General features: G+C 37.8%; 1 protein-coding gene across 3 annotated transcripts in view; it reads left to right on the top strand.

Annotated features, from left to right (window-relative positions):
- The window catches only part of Zc3h13 (zinc finger CCCH-type containing 13), a 63,986-nt gene that overhangs the window by 25,778 nt on the left and 18,042 nt on the right, over nt 1-20,166 (top strand). For all 3 annotated transcript variants that reach the window (XM_057786038.1, XM_057786039.1, XM_057786037.1), the window contains exons 6-11: nt 4,329-4,468; nt 5,050-5,207; nt 10,783-10,980; nt 15,690-15,997; nt 16,886-17,548; nt 19,792-19,983. In XM_057786038.1, the coding sequence (XP_057642021.1) occupies nt 4,329-4,468; nt 5,050-5,207; nt 10,783-10,980; nt 15,690-15,997; nt 16,886-17,548; nt 19,792-19,983 (1,659 nt within the window). The remainder of the gene's footprint in view (nt 1-4,328; nt 4,469-5,049; nt 5,208-10,782; nt 10,981-15,689; nt 15,998-16,885; nt 17,549-19,791; nt 19,984-20,166) is intronic.

Here is a 20,166-nt window from a genome sequence, read left to right as displayed (position 1 = left end):
TTCAGAATTATCCTATTGATGAGAACTGCATTGTCGGGCAGAAACAGATAGATAGTAACAGTTCAGGTAGGACAAAGGAGATTTGCACTATCTGTTTCAACTTGCTCTTTCTTTCTCCCCCACTCAGAACTTTATTTTGTCCTTTGGGATTTTCTTCTATTTGTAAGCCTTAAAATTCCACAATACTAAGTTTTAAAAATTTAATCTAAATTTTTTACATAAAATAAATGAGACTATTAAAATTAATTTCAAGAAATTGTTGGCTTTAGTTTTCAGAAGAAAGTGAAGTTACATAATAATTTCTGATACTGATATTTATGAAAATTAGAAAAACCACCTTTGACTCATTGTCTTGCCAAGTAAGCACCATAATAGTCTGTCTTCTCCACATCTTTGATGTTCTGGTGAGTGAGCACTCTTAACCAAGGAATCAACATTTGTTGAATACATTGTAATACGACTTATATCTTCACCTGAGAGTGTTGGCTTTAAGAACCAATACCTATTTAGTGTAAGCTGAAGACAGACCAGTGCTAGACACTACAGTGTGTAGACTGTTGCCTGTAACTGCAGGTAAGCTTGCATCAGAGCACAGCCCCTGCCCGTTTGGTCACATACTGCTTTTGAGTTACAGTGTCCTGTGACAGGGACCAAGAACTTACAAGACTTAAAGCACTTGTGACTATTATTTCAGATGCTGTCTGAGGATGCCACTAGACTAAGATGGGAAAGTACTCTAGTCACTTTCCATGACTGGAAAATCGGTGCTTATTGAGGAAATCACCAGTGCTGTCTATGAAAAAGTTATTTCTACAAACATATAGAAATTTTGCTTATGATTAATTCATTGAAATTTTATAATATCTCTTCTATAAAATAACAGGAAAGGTATAATGCCCCATTGTGGTTAATGAATTATGTAATATATTGAAGGATTTGATGCTCTTTCATTCTGTGTAAGATATCTTTCTATTTCTATATAAAGTCAATATATTCCATCACATTTGAAAGCCAATTTCTTCCTTTCTCATCAACTTAGTATATTTATTCTATGCTCCCTTCTATACCTTTGGTTTTCTTATGTGTACATGGGTGTGGGGGAGTATGGAGGGGGCTGTTGAATGAGAATGACCCATAGGCTCATATATTTAAATGCTTGGTCCCCAGCTAGTGGAACTATTTGGAAAGAATTAGGAGGTGTGGCCTTTTTGGAGGAGGTGTGTCACTGGGGTTGGGCCTTGAGATTTCAAAAGCCAAAGCCATTCTCAATTAGCTTTCTCTGCCTTCAACTTGTGGATAAGGATGTAAGCTCTCAGCTACAGCTACAGCGCCATGCCTGCCTGCTGCCATGTTCCCTCTCCTTTGATGGTATGATGGTTGTGTTTTTTCCTTCTTGCTTCCTAATTCTTCCCTTATTTGTTCATCATGTAGAACAACCTAAAAACAAAAAAAAAAAACAAAAAAAAAACATATCATTGCAGGAGAAGAAAAATACATGAAATGAAAGTACTTTGGTAATCTTGGAAGCAGATTCATTATCCTAAAATAAACTATAAAATCTCAAAACCACAGAAGACTTGAATGTGTAAAAATTAAAAATGGTTTTATAACTAAATAAAGAAATTAAAAGTAGATGTTATACCAGAAGAAAATACTTGACATATGTAAGCATTAATGAAGATAATGCTTCATATTACATATAATGTACTGTCACAGATATTAAAGAAGATAGTCCCATTTTAAAAACTCATGAAATTTTAAATGGATAATGCCTAAGAACTAGAAATGGCTAATGAGTATTCAGCTTTGCTGCAGGGAAAGACTCATAAAAACAAAGACAGAATTGTCTACCCATCAGTTTCCCAGAAATAAAAAGACTGTTTTTAAGTGGTAATTTCCATTGGCAAAGTTGTGTGTGAGTTCAATTTTGCCGTAGTAAAAACAGAAACTGTATGTTGATTCTAGCAAACCTAGTTTGAGAAACTTCATAGAAAATCCTTGCACTCCTAAATCAAGGCAGTTACTATAGCAGCCCTGTGTATAGCGGCAAGACATTGGCATCCCTCAGGAGGAGACTGGCTGCATAAGCCATGGTATATTAGCTTATCAAATTCTTTGCAGATACTAAAGTAAAGATAATTGAGCTGTGTGTGTGTGACATGGAGGGACCTTGTGTATGTGACAGTATTTGTAGTTTTGTGGATGGGGCGGGCAGTTGTTCTTTTCTTGTTTTGATACAGGATCTCTTTTTGTGATTCACCCTAGCCTCAAACGCATTCTTCTGCTTCATCCTTCCCAGTGCTGGAGTGACAGATGTGAGCCAGTGTGCCTTGCAGTTCTGTTGCTGTGATGAGAGTTCTATGTATGCAGCACTAATCTGCCATTAGTGTTGACCCTATGAGGAAGACTGTTGGGGTCTAAAGGGAATTTCCTGTTTCTTTTTGTACTCAGATTTGCTTAAGACTTTAAGTGAAAGTGTGTCAGAAAAACAAGGAAATCTCAAATATTTAGTCTTTAATCCTTTTTGTAGTTTTTAAGACCTATTTTTAGATAATAGAAACAATTTTGATATTAAAGAGTAGGAATATTCTTAAGACTTGTACCCCCCCAAAAAAGACTTGTACCCATATTAGTAAATCATTTTATAGGCTAGATGTACTAACTTCCATTCTAACACTATACCCTTACTGTTCCTCACCAAACAATGCTGTAATGAAAATGCTCTACAAAACATGTAGAAGATTTATTTATGTGTCATTTACATCTTTTTTTGTGTGAATTACTTTGTCCATGTACTCAATCATCTTTTCCATTAATTAATAAGAATCTATTTAAATAACATCAACCTTTCTTTGTTGTGTTGGCATCATTTTGTTCCATATTTCTGCTGTGTTAAATATACTATTGTCACCATATATAATATTTTCCCAATGACTTAGAGTCATACTCTGTACATTACTGTGTAATCAGTCACTCAGGCAGTGGACATAGAGTTAGCAGCCCCACAGCAGGCAAGGATGAACAGTGGTGTCGCAATGCATTTGAACTATGTGCAGCAATGAAATCTATTTTCTTGTGTTTAAAGTAATCAAGTGAACGATGTTTAGTGATTTTATTTTTTAATTTCTCATTTTATTTATTTACCTTTGGGTGGCAATTGTTGTAAAGTGCTAAGGGTGTACATGAAGCACATTGGCCTGTGACCAAGCCAAGTATGGTCAGGGATTAGTCTGAAAGTCAATGGATCCCTTCCTCCAGGTTTCTTGGGTGAGGGGTTGAGTGACACTAACTACTGAGAACAACTGTATATTGCAATAGAAGATCTTTTAATATACACCCCCTTCCCTTTACTCTTTAGAAACAAAAGACAAACAAGCAAAAACAGTCCTTATCCTTTGCATCAGAAAAGACTGGGCATGAAAGGTGACACTAGATCCATTGAATGGATGGTTGGACCTGATATAAAAAGATAATCTAAGTCAATTGAAACAAAAATGCTACAACTCCTTAAATTAGCAACAGGGACCGGGCCAGGCATGGAGATGCACGCCTTTTACCCTAGCACTTCGGAGGCAGAGACAGGCAGATCTCTGTAAATTCAAGGCCAGCCTGGTCTACAGAGTGAGTTTCAGGACAACCAGGGCTCTTACACAGAGAAACCCTGTTTCAAAGAACAAAAAAACAAAATTAGCACACATTAGTGTTAAATTAGTTACCTTTCCTTTTAGACACAAATCAGTACTCTCCCAATCAAAAGGGCAGAATTAGAAAACTAAAGTTCCAAACTCCTGGCCTAACCTTCTCTTAGTAAAGAGGCTAAAGCAGGGATACAGGTCCTCTTATCCTGTATGAAGAATTGAAGGCCTTGGTGCCCTCGGTGCATAGCTTAGTACTTGAATTGTAACTTTTGTTTTGCTTTCATCCAGTTTTTCTGTGCTGGGGCTCAGAGCCATGGCCATACGCAGATAAATACTCCATCACTGCTACATCCCAGCTTGAATTCTAGCTGTTAAAAATCTCTTGTAACAAAAACCCACACATCTGATAGCCATAACACACTTTCAGAAAATATAGAAACTGTAATATTAGATTTTCAGAAGGAATTAAGTTCTTCATAGAAATATTATTCTAATGATAGCCATAACACACTTTCAGAAAATATAGAAACTGTAATATTAGATTTTCAGAAGGAATTAAGTTCTTCATAGAAATATTATTCTAATGAAAGAATACACTTTTGAAAGTTCTATAAAAATTTGCTGAAAAGTCTAATTCTCTACACATAACTATAATAGTGTCTAACAAATAATGGAATTTGTATTTTAAAGATTCTGACAATGGAGATATTAATTATGATTATGTGCATGAGTTGTCATTGGAAATGAAGCGTCAGAAAATACAGAGAGAATTAATGAAATTGGAACAAGAAAACATGGATAAAAGAGAAGAAATTATCATTCAAAAGGAGGTATGTATATTGAAGTGAATGTATTACTAACATAGCCGTGGATATTGAGCACAGAAGTCAACTCCAAGCTGTAGCTTAATTCATACTAACACAGTGATAAACTATTCAGCTCCCCACGTATCAGCGCCACCATAAAAGATTAATTATTCAATCTTTACATGATGTTTTAAGTGGAAAATGTTTTTGCTATTGAACCAAACGGACACTCTATTGCCTGTACCCATCAGCCTGATACAAAATGAGTTCTACACATATCAGGCTGCTGATGTTTCTAGATTGTCCTGTTTACTTTTCTAATGTGTGGAAATAGAATTTATTTGGAAGTAATTTTTGATTTTCCTGAGAAAATTTTTCAAAATTTTAACTTTAAAGTACTTTTTTGATATCTGTATTTGCTAGAACTGCTTAGGTAACATAAGTTCAAAGCATGGGTTCTGGAGTTGGTCTTATGTTGGTGGATGGGACTGCTCTGGTTTTTATCTTTCCCCCACAACTATTTTTACTTACTTACTTACTTATTTATTTATTTATTTATTTTTGTTCCGTGAGTTTCTGAATTGCCTTAATAACTAATTTGACAGGTTTCCCCAGAAGTGGTTAGATCAAAATTGTCTCCATCGCCTTCTCTGAGAAAGTCCAGTAAATCGCCAAAGCGAAAGTCAAGCCCCAAGGCATCTTCAGCTGGCAAGAAAGAGCGGAAGGCTGCTGTGGTGGCTTCTCCACTGTTGGACCAGCAGAGGTCAGTAGGTGATTTCAGTGCTGGAGAGCAGGATGTTTCTAGTGTTGTGAACAGAACTGCTTACTTGGCTATAGAGAGTGACTGTGACGTGCTAGTCTAGCCCTTTCTTAAGGACGTAGAGACAAGGAAACAAATATCCACATCACATCCACACACCAGAGCTTTCCAACTCTAGGACTAGTGTGTGTGGTATGAATGTGTTTTTATATTTTAGACAATATGTATCACTTTTTAAAGTAAGTACGATTTTTTAATTGTTTTTATTGAGCTATATATTTTCTTTGCTCCCCCCTTCCTCTCCCCTCCGCCCCTACCCTTTCCCATCATCCCCATGGTCCCAATTTACTCAGGAGAATTGTCTGTAAGTGCTATTTTTATATATTGAATTGGAACACAAATACATCCTGCAACTTTCTTTGTTCAAGTTGCCTTTTTTCTTAACATATTTTAGCTTTTAGTATTTATACTACATATTTATCTTTCTGTTGTCCCGAGTCTTTGTTTACAGTTTGTAAGCATTGTATGTACAGGGAGTGTTCTGCTTATTTCTCTGTTTACATGTCACGAGAGGAGCATGCACTCAGCAGTATGTGCATTGATTAGATATACTGTGTATGTGATATAGCAGTCAGCTAAAGAAATCAAAATAGGAATAATGAATATAACTACATTAAGGACTAAGAACAAGACAGGAGACAATTCCTCTATTATGTAAGTTTGAATTAAGGTACATATACTATTTTTTTTTAACTAAAAGCATGCCTTAATACTATTTGGCAAATCTTGTTTAGCTGACCTCACAGTAAAGCTCATGTTATCTCCTGCTTTCAGACTGTAACTCAGGCTTCAGTTCCTTTATCTAGCTGCCTACGTAAGATGGTGCCTACCTCTGAACAAGGTAGACAGATTTTCACTCAAATACCTCAGACCAATTTAGATGCTGTAAGAGAAATCTTAAAAGAACAATTCCAATTAAATTTTATGCTGTTGAAAAACTCTTTCTCACCTCAAAGTGAAACTCAAACTCCTTAAGAATGACATTTATGCTTTGACCTTTTCTATCTTGTCAATATTTTTATTTTATTCTGCCCTGTCTGCTTAGTTCGTAATACTCAGTCCTGTAGGCTTTAACTTAAATTCCAAATTTTCTGTTAGGTTTCCTCATTTTTTCTTACTCTACATAGTTTCTTTCCCCATCAGAATTGGTGTAGATTCCTGTTCATCCTAATTGCTGTTTCCATTATATTTCAGCTGTGGCCTGTGCGTTTTACAACCTTTATTAAATTTAAGCCTCTTGAAAATTGGCTCTTGATGGTTCATTGTTCTCTCTCTGCACAGCTCCTCGTTTGCTGAGAACTTTTGCTTTGTAACAAGCACTCTTAGGAGCCTCCCTTTGTTCGTGGGATTGAGTCCTGCGAGGGGTCTGAAAGAGACCGACCTGTAGATTGATGTGAGCCATCCTGACTTGCTCTTCCTCTCTCAGTTCATACGTTTGTCCAATAGATTATATCGCCCAAGCTGCCTTTATGTTCTTACCTTTCTGTTTATGTATTCCTTGAAGCTTATTCTCCTCATAGAAATTTTAATAACTATTTAGATATAAAGGATTGATTTTTATCCTATTTTTCATATAATCTTTTACTATTAGCTCATCCTTTGATTTATTGATTTGAATTTTATCACATTTGTTTAAGTGCTATATTTCCCATATTCCAGTATGTTGCTGCCCTTAAGATGTACCTTTAAAATATAGAGCAGAAGGTACTGTAAAACAGTACATTATAAAAATACAGGGAAAATACTAAGTTAAGTATAGCTTTTTTTGTTTTTAATTGAGACAGTCTTATGTAGCTCAGGCTTATCTTTGAAGCTTCCTTGAACTGGTATTATCCTCCCAAGTGCTGGGATCACATGGATGTGTGCCAACATACCCCGCACAATTATAGTGTTTAATTTTCATATTTATTCTTATTGTGTATAGGGGAGTGAGCATGCTCATACCGCAGCATGCCAAGCATATGGTGGTCAGAGGACAGCTTTCGACTTCTGGTGGTCATTTGTCTCCTGGGATCAAACTCAGGTCATCTGGCTTATGCAGCAAGGACTTTTACCTGCTGAGTTACCTTGTTAGCCTTTGTGCAGTATTACATTGCCTTTAGTCTGTCCTGTGTGTGTGTTTCTAACAATTAATGGAGGGCCTTGGATGTGCTACGTAATTAATCATTGTATCACTGAGCTACATCTGTAATCTGCAGGTAGCTTACTTTAATTTCATTGTCGAGTCATACTATAAACTGTTGGAAGACATACTAAACTCAAGGACGGGACTCTCTGTTAAAACTGAGTAGGGTATTTCAACCAATGCTGGTAAATCAACTGAATGACAGATTCATTGATCTTTTTAGGTTAGCTTAATAGATAGGTGTAATTACTGGCAAATTAAGTCATACTTTTCTCTGAAAGCTGATGCTTTCTTTGATGCTCATTCTAAGATGCAGTGTGATAGTATCTGGAGATGCACATTACAGTGTGATTTTTGAATCAAATGCATTCTCTGTTTTGAACATTTGCTTTTTTAACTTGGATGAAGTTTTCTGTCTAGATACTTTTATAAAGAAAAATATGAACTGTGTTTAAAGTTGCTCAGAATAGTTACAGAGTAATATAAAGATGATAAAGGTAGACAGTGCACTCTATGCCATGAGTAGGAAGTATAGTGTATTATGTTGCTAAAAGAATACCCAGCAGACTTTAAAATGGTGAACAATCTTGCTGAGCTCATTTCCTTCATTTGGAAAGCAATGCAGTATAATAGAATTTTGCTTTCCAACCCTGTGTTTTTAAAGGTGATATGAAGAAATTCCAATTTTATTACTTTTTAAGTTTGAGAATTTCATACATGTGTTTACTGTGTTTGTGCCATTTCTTCTTCTCCCCTCTCTAACTTCTCCTATGTCCTTCCACCCTCTCTCGAACTCTTCTAGCGTTATTTTGTACACACCCCCTACACGCATGCACATCGGTGTTGCCCTTATTAAGTTCTTTAAGGCATTTCTGGTTATGGTAGCAGCTGAATCCTAAGATGTTGATGACTTAACACAGCAGCAGTTTCTCAGGCATGTGGAATCAAACTGGGTGTTTCTGGACTGGAGAGATGTTCAGTCAATGAAGTGCTGACCTGCAAGCATGGAGCCTGAGCGTGCTCTCCAGAGCCCACATAGATAGATGGGCATAGTGGTGTGCGTTTGTAGTCCCTTACTGTGGAGACAGAGTAGGAAGGAAGCTGGCCAGCCAGTCTAGCCTCATCAATGAGCTACAGGCGAATGAGGGACCCTGCCTCAACGGAGGTGGACAACCTCGCAGGGTGACATGTGAGCTTGAGCTCTAGCCTCCACACATGTGGGCAAACGTGTACCCATGGACCATGTTGAAATTTTCTTGAACTTTCAAAGAAATTGAGAGAATGGAATGAATATATAAAGGAAATAAATGGATGTTGTATTTATTTAGCTCTGGCGTAGAGTAGCCTGGCATATGGAAACCTTTGAAGAGTCATTTCAGAGAACTGTACTGTAGAGAGTTTAGTGCTGGGCCAGGAGGAAGACCAGAGAACATGCAGCTTGTCTCTATTATATATGTGGAGTAATGTGGAAATAAACTTTTATGAAGGATTCCACCATATATTCATCTCTAAAATCTTAGAGTGAATGACAAATATTGTCTGGTTTCTCTTTAAAGAGGGCAAAAGTTTAGAAATAGAGGCATTTATTATGACGCTGTGCATAAAAGGTTTCTATAATCTCATGATGTATTGAGGTTTGCAGCTATCACTGTTGTTGGTAGAAGACAACGATGCAGGGATTTGGTCATCAGATTTTAAGAATCTCTTACTGATGTAACTGGCTGTTCCTGTCTACATTAGTAACAGAGGAATATGGATCAAGAGAGCTTAATTTTCTGAAGAGTAACCATGAGTCAAATGCTTTTATGCTTTTAATCTTTTTAACATCTTGCCAGCAGTTCTGAGGACTATACTATCCATTATAATAATATATTCAGTGAACCTTGGGACTGCAGAAAACTCAAGGTCATGTGAAATAAGCTCCACTGAAACCTACTCCAAGTATGAAGTCAAGGGGCTCCTTAAAATCCTAAGAAAACGTTGGACCACTGAGCAGATGGTGCATTCAGAATTGTCCACACAGAAACAGGAATAAATTTAGACAGTTAGATTCATAAACTTAGCACATTCATAAGAATATTACATTGATGGGTTTAGTTTTTTTGTTGTTGTTGTTTTGAAATTGGAAAAAAAGTCTGTGTAAAGACATTTTGGGGAGGAAAGATTTTCATGTACATTGAAATGATTAAATATGGAATTAGTAGAATGGTTGTGACTTAAAAATATCCAACTTGAAGACAAATTTGAGATTCTGGAAGAAGCAACTGGATGTTGTTTGCTGTAGTCGCACCTGTTGCTTTTCTGCAACACAGGTGTTGTGGCCAAGAAACCATTGCCAAGTGAAGTGTTTATCCTTCATCTTTTCTTCAAGAATTTTAAATTTGGGGTTGTATGTTTTGGTCTTTGATACAGTTTGAATTAATTTCTGTATGTGATCCAAGATAAAATTTCAGCTTCGTTTTTTTTTTGTACATGGCTATCTAGTTTTAAATGACTAGATATTAAAAGGAAGAGACAGAGAGGTATTGAAGTGTGTTAAAGGTCTTTATAATGTTGTGTTGGTATGGTATTTTTCCTTTTGTATTTCTTGCTTTGTGGTTATGACTGACCTAGAATTCTGTGAAGCACGGGGTGGCCTTGAATTCACAGCAGTCTCTCCTCAGTCACCCAAGTGCTGGCATGCATCACCATGGCCACCCAGGTGCTGGAGGTACAGGCACGCATCACCATGGCCACCCAGGTGCTGGAGGTACAGGCACGCATCACCATGGCCACCCAGGTGCTGGAGTTACAGGCACGCATCACCATGGCCACCCAGGTGCTGGAGTTACAGGCACGCATCACCATGGCCACCCAGGTGCTGGGATTATAGGTATGCATCACCATGGCCACCCAGGTGCTGGAGGTACAGGCACGCATCACCATGGCCACCCAGGTGCTGAGATTATAGGTATGCATCACCATGGCCACCCAGGTGCTGGGATTACAGGAATGCATCACCTTAACACCCAGGTGCTGGGGTTGCTGGCATGCATCATTGCACCTCGTGATGCTCACCTTTTTCATCTGTTTCTATATGGGCTAAAAACATGCAGCTTTAGCAGTTGTTTTTATAATGTTATATCTTTTCCTGAAACTCTTCCACTGTCCCTAATTTCTCTTAGAAACTACCCTTTGGAATGACATCATCTACAAGCATTGTTTAGAAAAAAACAGTAAATAAGTTCTTTGCTCCTTCTCACTTTCCCCCTGCATATTGGCTGTTAGTATATAGCGTAGTAAAAGGACAAGTAATTGAAAAGAAGGTTGCTGCTTTTTAAGAAGCACTTTAAAAAATCCATGTGGGGTTCCAGAAATATTGAGACTTCTAACTATCGTTTTGTATACCTTCAGAACTTCAAAGAGCAACCAAAGTAAAAAGAAAGGGCCACGTACTCCTAGTCCACCTCCTCCTATACTGGAAGATATCATTCTGGGGAAAAAATACAAAGAAAAGTATAAAGTGAAAGACAGGATAGAAGAAAAACCAAGAGATGGAAAGGACAGAGGACGGGATTTTGAAAGGCAAAGAGAAAAAAGAGAAAAGCCAAGGTAAGTAGAATTGTTTAGTCAATATTTATGTAAAGCCAATACTCCTGACCGTGCAGAAGCTGTGGGGCATAGGTGAATGGCTTTTTATAATTATTTTTGTTTTAACTGTAAATATTGTTTAATAGTTTCTACAATGAGTCGTGAGATATATGTTATTTAACATCAAATTATTTTAGTGTATTTACTTTAAGTGGAAGTGGGAAATGATAGCCATATTAGATGTGTAAAGTTGCATGTATGAATGGCAGTGTGAGACACATCCTCAGAATGCCATTCTGTACATTTGAGACTGCATTCGTCACACGGTACTCTCCTACACACCATTCTGGTGTCTCTGTGAATTTAATGGCTTTGATTCCTCATAGGTAGAATCATGCAATATTTGACTAGAATATTCCCTTTAGTATAATGTCTGGAGAGCTCATCCATATTGTAGCATGTGGCATATTTTTCTTCTTCATAAGGCTGAGTAATATTTCATATGGTGCAAATCATACTTTGTTTATTCGTTCCTTCATGGAGAATGTTTCACCTTTGGGTTGCTTTTAAATAGGACTGTTTTAACATGGGTCTATAAATATCTCTTCAGGAAATACTGCCAAGTCCAGTACATAAAGTTTTCTGCTGCTTTCTTTTGAGGCTTATATTGTTTTGATGTGTGCATTTGAAAGGTCGTGTGGAGATTGAGTTTGCCATCACATTTGTTGAAATGACTATTCCTCTTTAATTAATTCTGACCTCTTTGTGGAAGGTCATTTGAGCATATGTTTGAGTGATTGCTTCTGAGTACTTACTCATTCTACTGCATGGTTTTGTATGTGTTCCATGCACAAATGTATGTGTGTGAGATAACACTCAAATCCGCTAGGATGGTCACTATAAATGCAATTTTGTGCTTTTTAAATATATCTCTGTACTATGTTTTGAATTCTGAAAGTGAAACCTCCAACTTCAATCTTTTTAAAAATTACTTTGGCTATTTATTGAGTTCCCCTAGGTTTCCATAACTTTTAGGGTACAAATTTTCTCTTGTAAAAAAAAAAAAAAGCTATTGGAATTTTGAAAGGCATTGGTTGTAGATTGCTTTTATAGTGTGGGCAGCTTAATAAATCTGTTGTTTTTTATTTTGTTCTTTTTAACAGCCTTTTACTACCTTCTTTTAATATTCCTAAATATATTATTTTGGGTGTGCTATAAGTATATTTTCTTAACTTTTTAGTTTGTTTATTGTAGTGTATAAAAGCATAATTGATGTTCTGTGTCATTTCTCCTATAACTTTATTGAACTCATTTATTCTAAAAGGATTTTGTTTTGTTTTTGGAGAATCTAGGTTTCCTATGTGCAGGATATCGTCATCTTCAAGTATTTTTACTTTCCTTCCCTTTTAGAGGATTTTTATTTATTTTTCTGGCTAAGATATTGCAAACTATGTTGAATAGAAAGAGCACCTTGCTGTCATCCTTGTCTATAGGAAAAGCCTCCATCTTTCTCTGTTAAATGGTGTGTTAACTGTGGGCTTTTCATAAATGGCTTATTGATTATTACCATCATTATTTCAAACAGGGCCTCACTATGTAGCTCTAACTGTCTTGGAGCTTGCTATGTAGACTAGGGTGGCCTGTAACTGGCAGAGGCCTTAAACTCTGCCTCCTAAGTGCTGCTGAGATTAGTGTGTGCTACCATCCTGAGATTAATGTGTGCTACCATGCTCAGCTCTACTGAGTACTTGTAAATGCTGTTGAATTTTGTCAGATACTTTTGTGAATTAGTATGCATGAGTGATTGTTTCCTTCTTTTAGTTAATGTGATATATTTTATTACTCATTTTTCAAAATGTTACACCACCCTTGCATTCAAGGAATAAACTCCTGTGGTCATGGTATGTGCGCCTTTAACATGTTGTTCAAATTACTTTGGCTAGTGCTTTATTGAAGTGTTTCGTGTGTTCATTTTCTTCCTTGTTTATAAGATTTGTGAAATACAACTTTGATGAGAGCCAGATTCATTCTTGATTGTTTTTCAGATTAATTCTTTTGTAAATTTAATGCTTCCCTTGAAAAAGCATATTTCTTTTCAGGGATCTCAGTCTCTTTCTGTCTTCTCTCTCTTTCTCAAACAGAATTTATAAAGATTTTAAGAAGTAGGGAGATGGCGTGGTGGTCTGCAAGCAAGAGCACCTGAGTTCAATTCTCAAGTGCAAATAAAAAGCCAAACATGGCTACACATGTCTGTAGTCCACCACTGTGGGGTAGAGACAGATGGGTCCTGAGAGCTACCTGGTCAGCTAGCCTTAACCTAGTTCAGTGAGAGACCCGTCTCCAAGCAGTAAGGCAGGGATTGATAGAGGAAGTTACTTGGTCCTGCTCTGGCCATCTCATGAATCCCTACCCGGCAAAGGAGCATTTAATACAGGAACTAAAGGAGAGAATGGCACAGGAAAAGGATACAACACTCTTCTGTGAAAGGTGTGGGCTTCTCAAGAGAGTGGCCAGTCTTCTTGAGTTTTCATGTAATCAAAATTTTGAAGTTACGTGATCAGGACAGACATTTTACAATCAAGTAAATTGCTTTGATACAAAATCCTAAGCAAATTAAAGCTTATTTAGCTGCAAAATAACCATAATACACTTCACTGGGTTCAAGTCAGGACTAAATGAAAAAATACTTCTTAAAACTAAGCAAAAATTATGAATGCTGTTTTTCTACCAAAATGGCAGAAACTTGGGATTAGGCTCTAGAATTGGCTAGATTCATACCTCCTATTTTCAGTGGAAATGCTTATATAGTTCTATTATATTTATATTTTAGAGCAAGCCAGTTTCATTACTTGGCTCAAACCTTTTATATAAACAGTGCAAGTGGAGATTCGGGTCCATTCAGGCTCTCAACCATAGCTGCCATTTCCTGTCTTGATTGTATTTTTTTTTTTTTCTCTCTTCTTGGTCATTGGCTTTTTGGGAGGTGGGGTGAATGAAAAAGAGCATCTCTCTATTATATAGTTCTGTCCTGGAGCTCACTCTGTATCCTGTGCTGGTCTTGAACTCACAGAGATCCACCTGTCTCTGCCTCCTGACTGCTGAGGTTATAGGTGTGGGCTATCATGCCTGGCTGGTCTTTGTCTTTTAAAGTAGTAGAGGAGAAGAAAATGGAAGGCTCTTTAAATCAGCATTTTCTGAAACTTAAAAGAATGTATGAGAAGAAAATATGGTTAAGATGATAAAGCCATTATTTGACAATAGATTAGTATTTTGGCTTTAATGTACTGTTTTGATTATTTTAAGCTTAAACTGTAGTTTTCCTTTTAGGCACCAAGATCTAATAGAAATGTACTACATGGTATTTTTAAAAGATACTGTTGATTAACTGGGACTTTTGCGTGTATATTCTTTGAGCTGATCATCAAAAAATATTATAGATACTCTTAAATCCATTTTTTAAATGTAATTTAAACAGTTTATTGCAGAATAGGCCTATCTCAAATGGTAGCATTTCTTGTTGGTCTTTCAGTATTTTGATGGCAGACTTGATTGTGTTGCAGTGGCCCCACCAGCCACTCTTCTCATGCTGAACCACAGTGCCAGATGCCAGCAACTTCTCTCTGCATCTTGGTCTTGCCACAGGAGGAGCAAGTGGCTTGACATGCTAGCTGATTTCAATTTTCTTCACCATATTCCGTAGGAAGGCACCATAGCAGGTCCCATATTTCCTAATGCTCCCTACCTTCTTGGTACGTTTAGCCATGTTGCCAGAACCGAGGCCCCAGCTTTGAGAGAACCTCTTGAATCAGTTCTAAGTGTAACCTAGAAAGAAATTGGGAACTGAAGTTCAGCGACAGTCATTCTTCATTTTTTATTTTTAAATATTTATTTTGGTTTTGTTTTAGGAATCATAATATAATTAAATCATCTCTCCCTACCCTTTTCTGTCTCCAAACCCTCCCATGTACTTTTACTTGTTTTCTTTCAAATTTATGCATGTTCCTAACTACATAAACACAACCTTTTCAGTCTGTATAGTGTTATTGCCTGTATATTTCCAGGGCTGACCATTAGGTGTTGGATGACCAATTGATAGGCTCTTAGGGAAGGCTTTTTCTCCTGCTCTGAGTATTTGTTAGTGCCGGTAATTCTTCGTCTAGGTTTGAGGCCTTGCGCTCACCCTGTCCACGTTAGCATGTCTCTTGGTGTCATCCTTGTTCAGCTCGTGTTTAGACAGTCATGTTGGTGAGACTTCATGGGTTTAGCTTCTGACATTTCCAAGAGATCCAGTCTCACAGCAAACTTCCTGATCCTCTGACTTTCTCCACTGTTTCCTGAGCCTTAGGTGCAGGAGTTGTATTGTGAATATATCTATTGGGACCAGGCTCCACAGTTCTGCATTTTGATTGGTTGTGGTCTCCTGTAATGGTCTCTGTCTGTTGCTCTTGTGGGTATAAAGACACAGAATGCAGTTGGGGATTATTCTGGCTTAGTAAAGTGACGAATGTAGGTTCATCTCCAAGATTTCTTCTAGAGCTTTTGTTTGCACTTGACTCATAAATCACTTACATCTTTAAAAGACAGTGCCCTTGAAATTTTATAGCATTGAGAATTAAAGTTTATTCTGGGTCATTGCCTGTACTTCCAGCTTTCATTTTATATCTCATCTTAAGGACTTTCCGTGGCTGGAATCGAAAACTCTTAAACAAGTTTCTTGTGTTTACACACAGGTCCTCCTCCCCAGGACAGCACCATTCTCCTCTGTCTTCTAGACATCACTCCTCCTCCTCGCAGTCAGGATCATCTATTCAGAGACATTCACCTTCTCCTCGTCGGAAAAGGACTCCCTCCCCATCCTACCAGCGGACTTTAACTCCTTCTTTACGGCGTTCCGCCTCTCCTTACCCAGCACATTGTCTGTCTTCTCCTCAGAGGAAGCAGAGTCCTCCAAGACACCGCTCTCCAATGAGAGAGAAAGGGAGGCATGATCATGAGCGCACTTCACAGTCACATGATCGGCGTCATGAAAGAAGGGAAGGTATGCTCTGTGTTTGAGCTTTTGTTTCTCAGAGTTCTTGTACTTTATTTTTAAATTGCATATCCATATTTATCATTACATGAGGAATAGAAGAGGGTTGTGTTGTATTGAGTCTTCTGTGACATCTGGACTGGGTCATGTAAAGTATTAACTATGCACCAGTAGGCACTTAGAAGTATGTAAGTTGGTACCTTTTAAACTCTTTTAATGGGTACTTTTGGCTCTTTGAGTGTTAATGTATTGCTTTCTACGTAACTTAAAAAAAAAAAAGGAGAAAAATGAGTTGTGGACTTGGCTCAGTGGCAGAGCACTCGCCTAGTATTTGCCAGACCACGAAGATTAGTCCCGAGCACAGGACAGACAGACAGACAGACAACCCAAGGAAGGTGAAAGGAAGGAATGAAGCAGATGATTTGCCCAAGTTTATAAGAACTGAAAGTGTGATAAAGGACAAGGCCAGGGGAAGCTCTCAGGTCGGCGGCCAACTCCTGCAGTTTCTAGGTGTGGGTCACCAGTTCAGGCTAGATGCTTTATAGAGTAATAACTCTCATCTCTTTGTGTGCTTTGTGTATTGTACTGTCTGCATGCATACATGTTTACCTGTGTGTGCACGTATGTGTACAGTTGGGAGTACAGAGTGTGTATCTGTTGGTGTCTTCCTTATTGCTGTCCACCTTATTGTTGAGACACTCTCTCACTGAACCTCAGCTCACTGATTGTCCAGGCAGCCCCAGGCATTTGCCATCATATCTGGTTTAATTTTGTCATTTAATTTTTCTAACATGAATCTCTTTTTGTAATAAATCTTAAATGCTGTGTGTGACATGTATCATCTAGTTCCCTGAAATGGTGAACAGGATTAGAGTTGTTTCCTAAACTGTGTTACAGAAACTCGAGGCAAAAGGGATAGAGAAAAGGACACCAGAGAAGACCGAGAGTCAGAACATGACCATAGGGATGACAGAGAACCTCGAGACAGCCGGGACCGGAGAGATACTAGAGACCGCAGAGAACTGAGAGACTCCAGAGACATCCGGGACTCCAGAGAGATGAGGGACTATGGCAGAGATACCAAGGAGAGCCGTGATCCCAGAGATTCCCGGTCAGCTCGGGATGTACATGACTACAGAGACCGTGAAGCTCGGGATACTCGGGAAATTCGAGATGTTCGGGATGCGCGGGAAGTTCGGGATGTTCGGGATGCGCGGGATGTTCGGGATGCTCGTGATGTTCGAGATGCTCGTGATGTGCGGGATGTTCGGGATGTTCGAGATGCTCGGGATGTTCGGGATGCTCGCGATGTTCGCGATGTTCGGGAAATCCGGGATGTTCGGGAAACCCGAGATGCTCGAGATGTTCGCGATGCTCGCGATGGTCACCGGAAGGAGGATGTGTACCAGGAAGAAGCCCGCAGTTATGGCAGAAACCACCTGAGAGAAGAGAGTTCTCGAGTTGAGCTAAGGAATGACTCTAGAAATGAGTCTCGAAGTGAAATTAGAAATGACAGGATAGGCAGAAGTAGGGGGAGAGGTCCAGAACTGCCTGAAAAGGGTAAGGTTTTTGGCATGTTAATGGACTGTATCTTGAGTATTCATTAGAAAACATTAACTTTCTTTAGGTTTCTTTTCTAAATGTCTTACTATGCACATTTATCATTAGTGTTTTGTGAGAGTAATTTGCAGTCAGTTGAATTCCACATTGGAATTACCAACTTGAATGAAAAAACTAACTACTAACAAGTAGTGTTTGGACAGTCATCCCACTGTACTGACTAATGTAGAACACTGTGAAAATCGATACAAATACAGCAGAATCACAAGAAGATGATTTCTAATTAACTGGTGTATATGTGATCAAATGCTCATTCAAGTAGAGTTAAAATGACATATTTTCAAAATTGATGCCAAAGTAATTGATTTATGTATTCAGTAATTGATTTATGTATTCAGTATTTATTACTTGCTTCAAACCATCATGTATCATTTTCTTAATCTAAAGAACTGTGAAATATTTGTGACTGTCTCCCAACTACTGAGATTTAATCATTTAATCCTTCCTGATCTGTTCCTGTAACCTCTTCCCAAGCATCACAGACGCCTATCTCTCTGTGCATCTCTCTGGCTTGATTCTCTAGTCCTTTTGGGGAAACATTTAAGTGTAAAGGTCTTTTGGCTTCTTTATAATTGTTTTGGCTGTTGTTTCAGGGAATTTTCTGTTTGTTTTGATCTTGTCATATGACCTAGATTGGTCTTGAACTTGAGATCTTCTTTGCCCTTCTTTCTCTAGTATTGGACATGTACCATTAAGCCTTTACTTTTTCATGTAAATATTAGAAAATTTTGCAGTTTTGTGAAAAGCTGTTGAATTTTTCTTTAAAATATATTTGGTATATTATTTAAAATATATTTGGCATATTATTTAATACCTTTTCCCATTAAAATTTTATGCATATTTAAATTTTAAAAATCACAGCTGGGTGGTGATAGCGTACACCTTTAATCCCAGCACTTGGAAGGCAGAGGCAGGTGGATCTCTGTGAGGTTGAGGTCAGCTTGGTCTACAAAGTGAGTTCTAGGACAGCTAGGGCTATACAGAGAGACCCTATCTTGAAAAACCTGAATAAATAAATATTAAAAATATATTTGGAAGGAATCAAAAATTCATAGGCTATTACAAAGAAATGAAAGGGAAGTTTCTGTGCACTGGCCTTGCCAGTGTTAATATCCCAACACAGCATCAAAAGAAGAAAGTATCGTGACCACAAAGCCTGTGTACATGTGCGAGTGTGTGCATAACTGTTACATGAATAGTCATACTGCCTTCTAATCAGGTTAATCATTACACTGCTGAAAGATTCCCATGTGTTGTTCCTTTGTAGCCACACCCATTCCTCCCGCATCCTGGACTCCTGTAACCTCTGACAGATTTTTTGTTTCATGAATGTTTTATAAATGAAGTCATGCTGTATGCATTTTGTTGACACTGGCTGTTTTCACTTAGCACAGTCTTCCTGGGGTACCTCCAATCTGTTGACAGTTTTTCCTTTTTCTGGCCAAGTGTATTGGTAGATTTACATCATTTGTTTAACTCTTTACTGCTGAGAGAAGTTCAGGTACCTTCTAGTGTGTTGACTGTTATGAATTACAATACTTAGAAAAATGAACTTTATTTTTTTTCACATCTTTCTTTGTTGGGTTTTTGTTTTGTTTCGAGACTTAAGTCTCACTGTATCCTGGCTTTGCTCTCCTGTTCCTCCTGTCTCATTCTTTCAGGTGCTGGGATTGTAGAATTGTTCAACCATGCCTACTTTCCACATCTTTTAATAAATTTTGGTTACCATTTCATTTCATCAAATTACCTTGGTTCTATATTGGAATATTTTCATAATAAACATACAATTAAAATAATATATATACCCATTTTCTCCAACTTTTCATGATATATCTATTAAATATGAAGAAGTAGTTTTTCGAAATTTTTTTTCCTTACTGTTTTGGGAGTTAGTTTAAGTCAGTCTTACAGCTCTTTGTTCCCATCAGATGGCTTCCTTATAGATAGGACAAACTATGGCTTAACTTACCATACTGTAGTCAGTCTTTAGACAACTTGGGTTCTCTGACCCACATAGTGTTTTTGTTGTTTTGTTTTGTTTCTTCGACACAAATAAAATTATTTATAGCATTTTAGAATTTAAAAAAATTTAAAACTTTATACTGCTTTGAATAAAGATTGTGACTGATAAACTTGTTGTATAAAATGTATCTGTTAAATATTTTTCAACATCCTTTGTGTAGGAAGTCGAGGCACAAGAAGTTCCCAAATGGATAGCCACAGTAGCAGCAGCAACTACCATGACAGCTGGGAAACTCGGAGCAGCTATCCCGAGAGAGACAGATACCCTGAGAGAGACACTCGCGATCAAGCCAGGGATGCTTCCTTTGAGAGAAGGCATGGAGAAAGAGACCGTCGGGACAACCGGGAGCGAGGTTGGTCAGACAGCCGTGTGCCCTTTAGTCCTCAGCAGCCGGGGATTGTTCTTCAAATCTGTTTCAAGTCACTGCTAACATGTATGATTTAGACTCTATACTTGGTTCTATATTTGAAGCTATTCATATAATCTTTGTATGGTGTAAGAGAGATTATGTAAATAGCTACAGTGCCTAATAAGC

This window comes from Chionomys nivalis, chromosome 12 (assembly GCF_950005125.1).
Source record: "Chionomys nivalis chromosome 12, mChiNiv1.1, whole genome shotgun sequence".
NCBI classification, from domain to species: domain Eukaryota; kingdom Metazoa; phylum Chordata; class Mammalia; order Rodentia; family Cricetidae; genus Chionomys; species Chionomys nivalis.
This window is presented reverse-complemented; position numbering and strand designations above follow the sequence as displayed.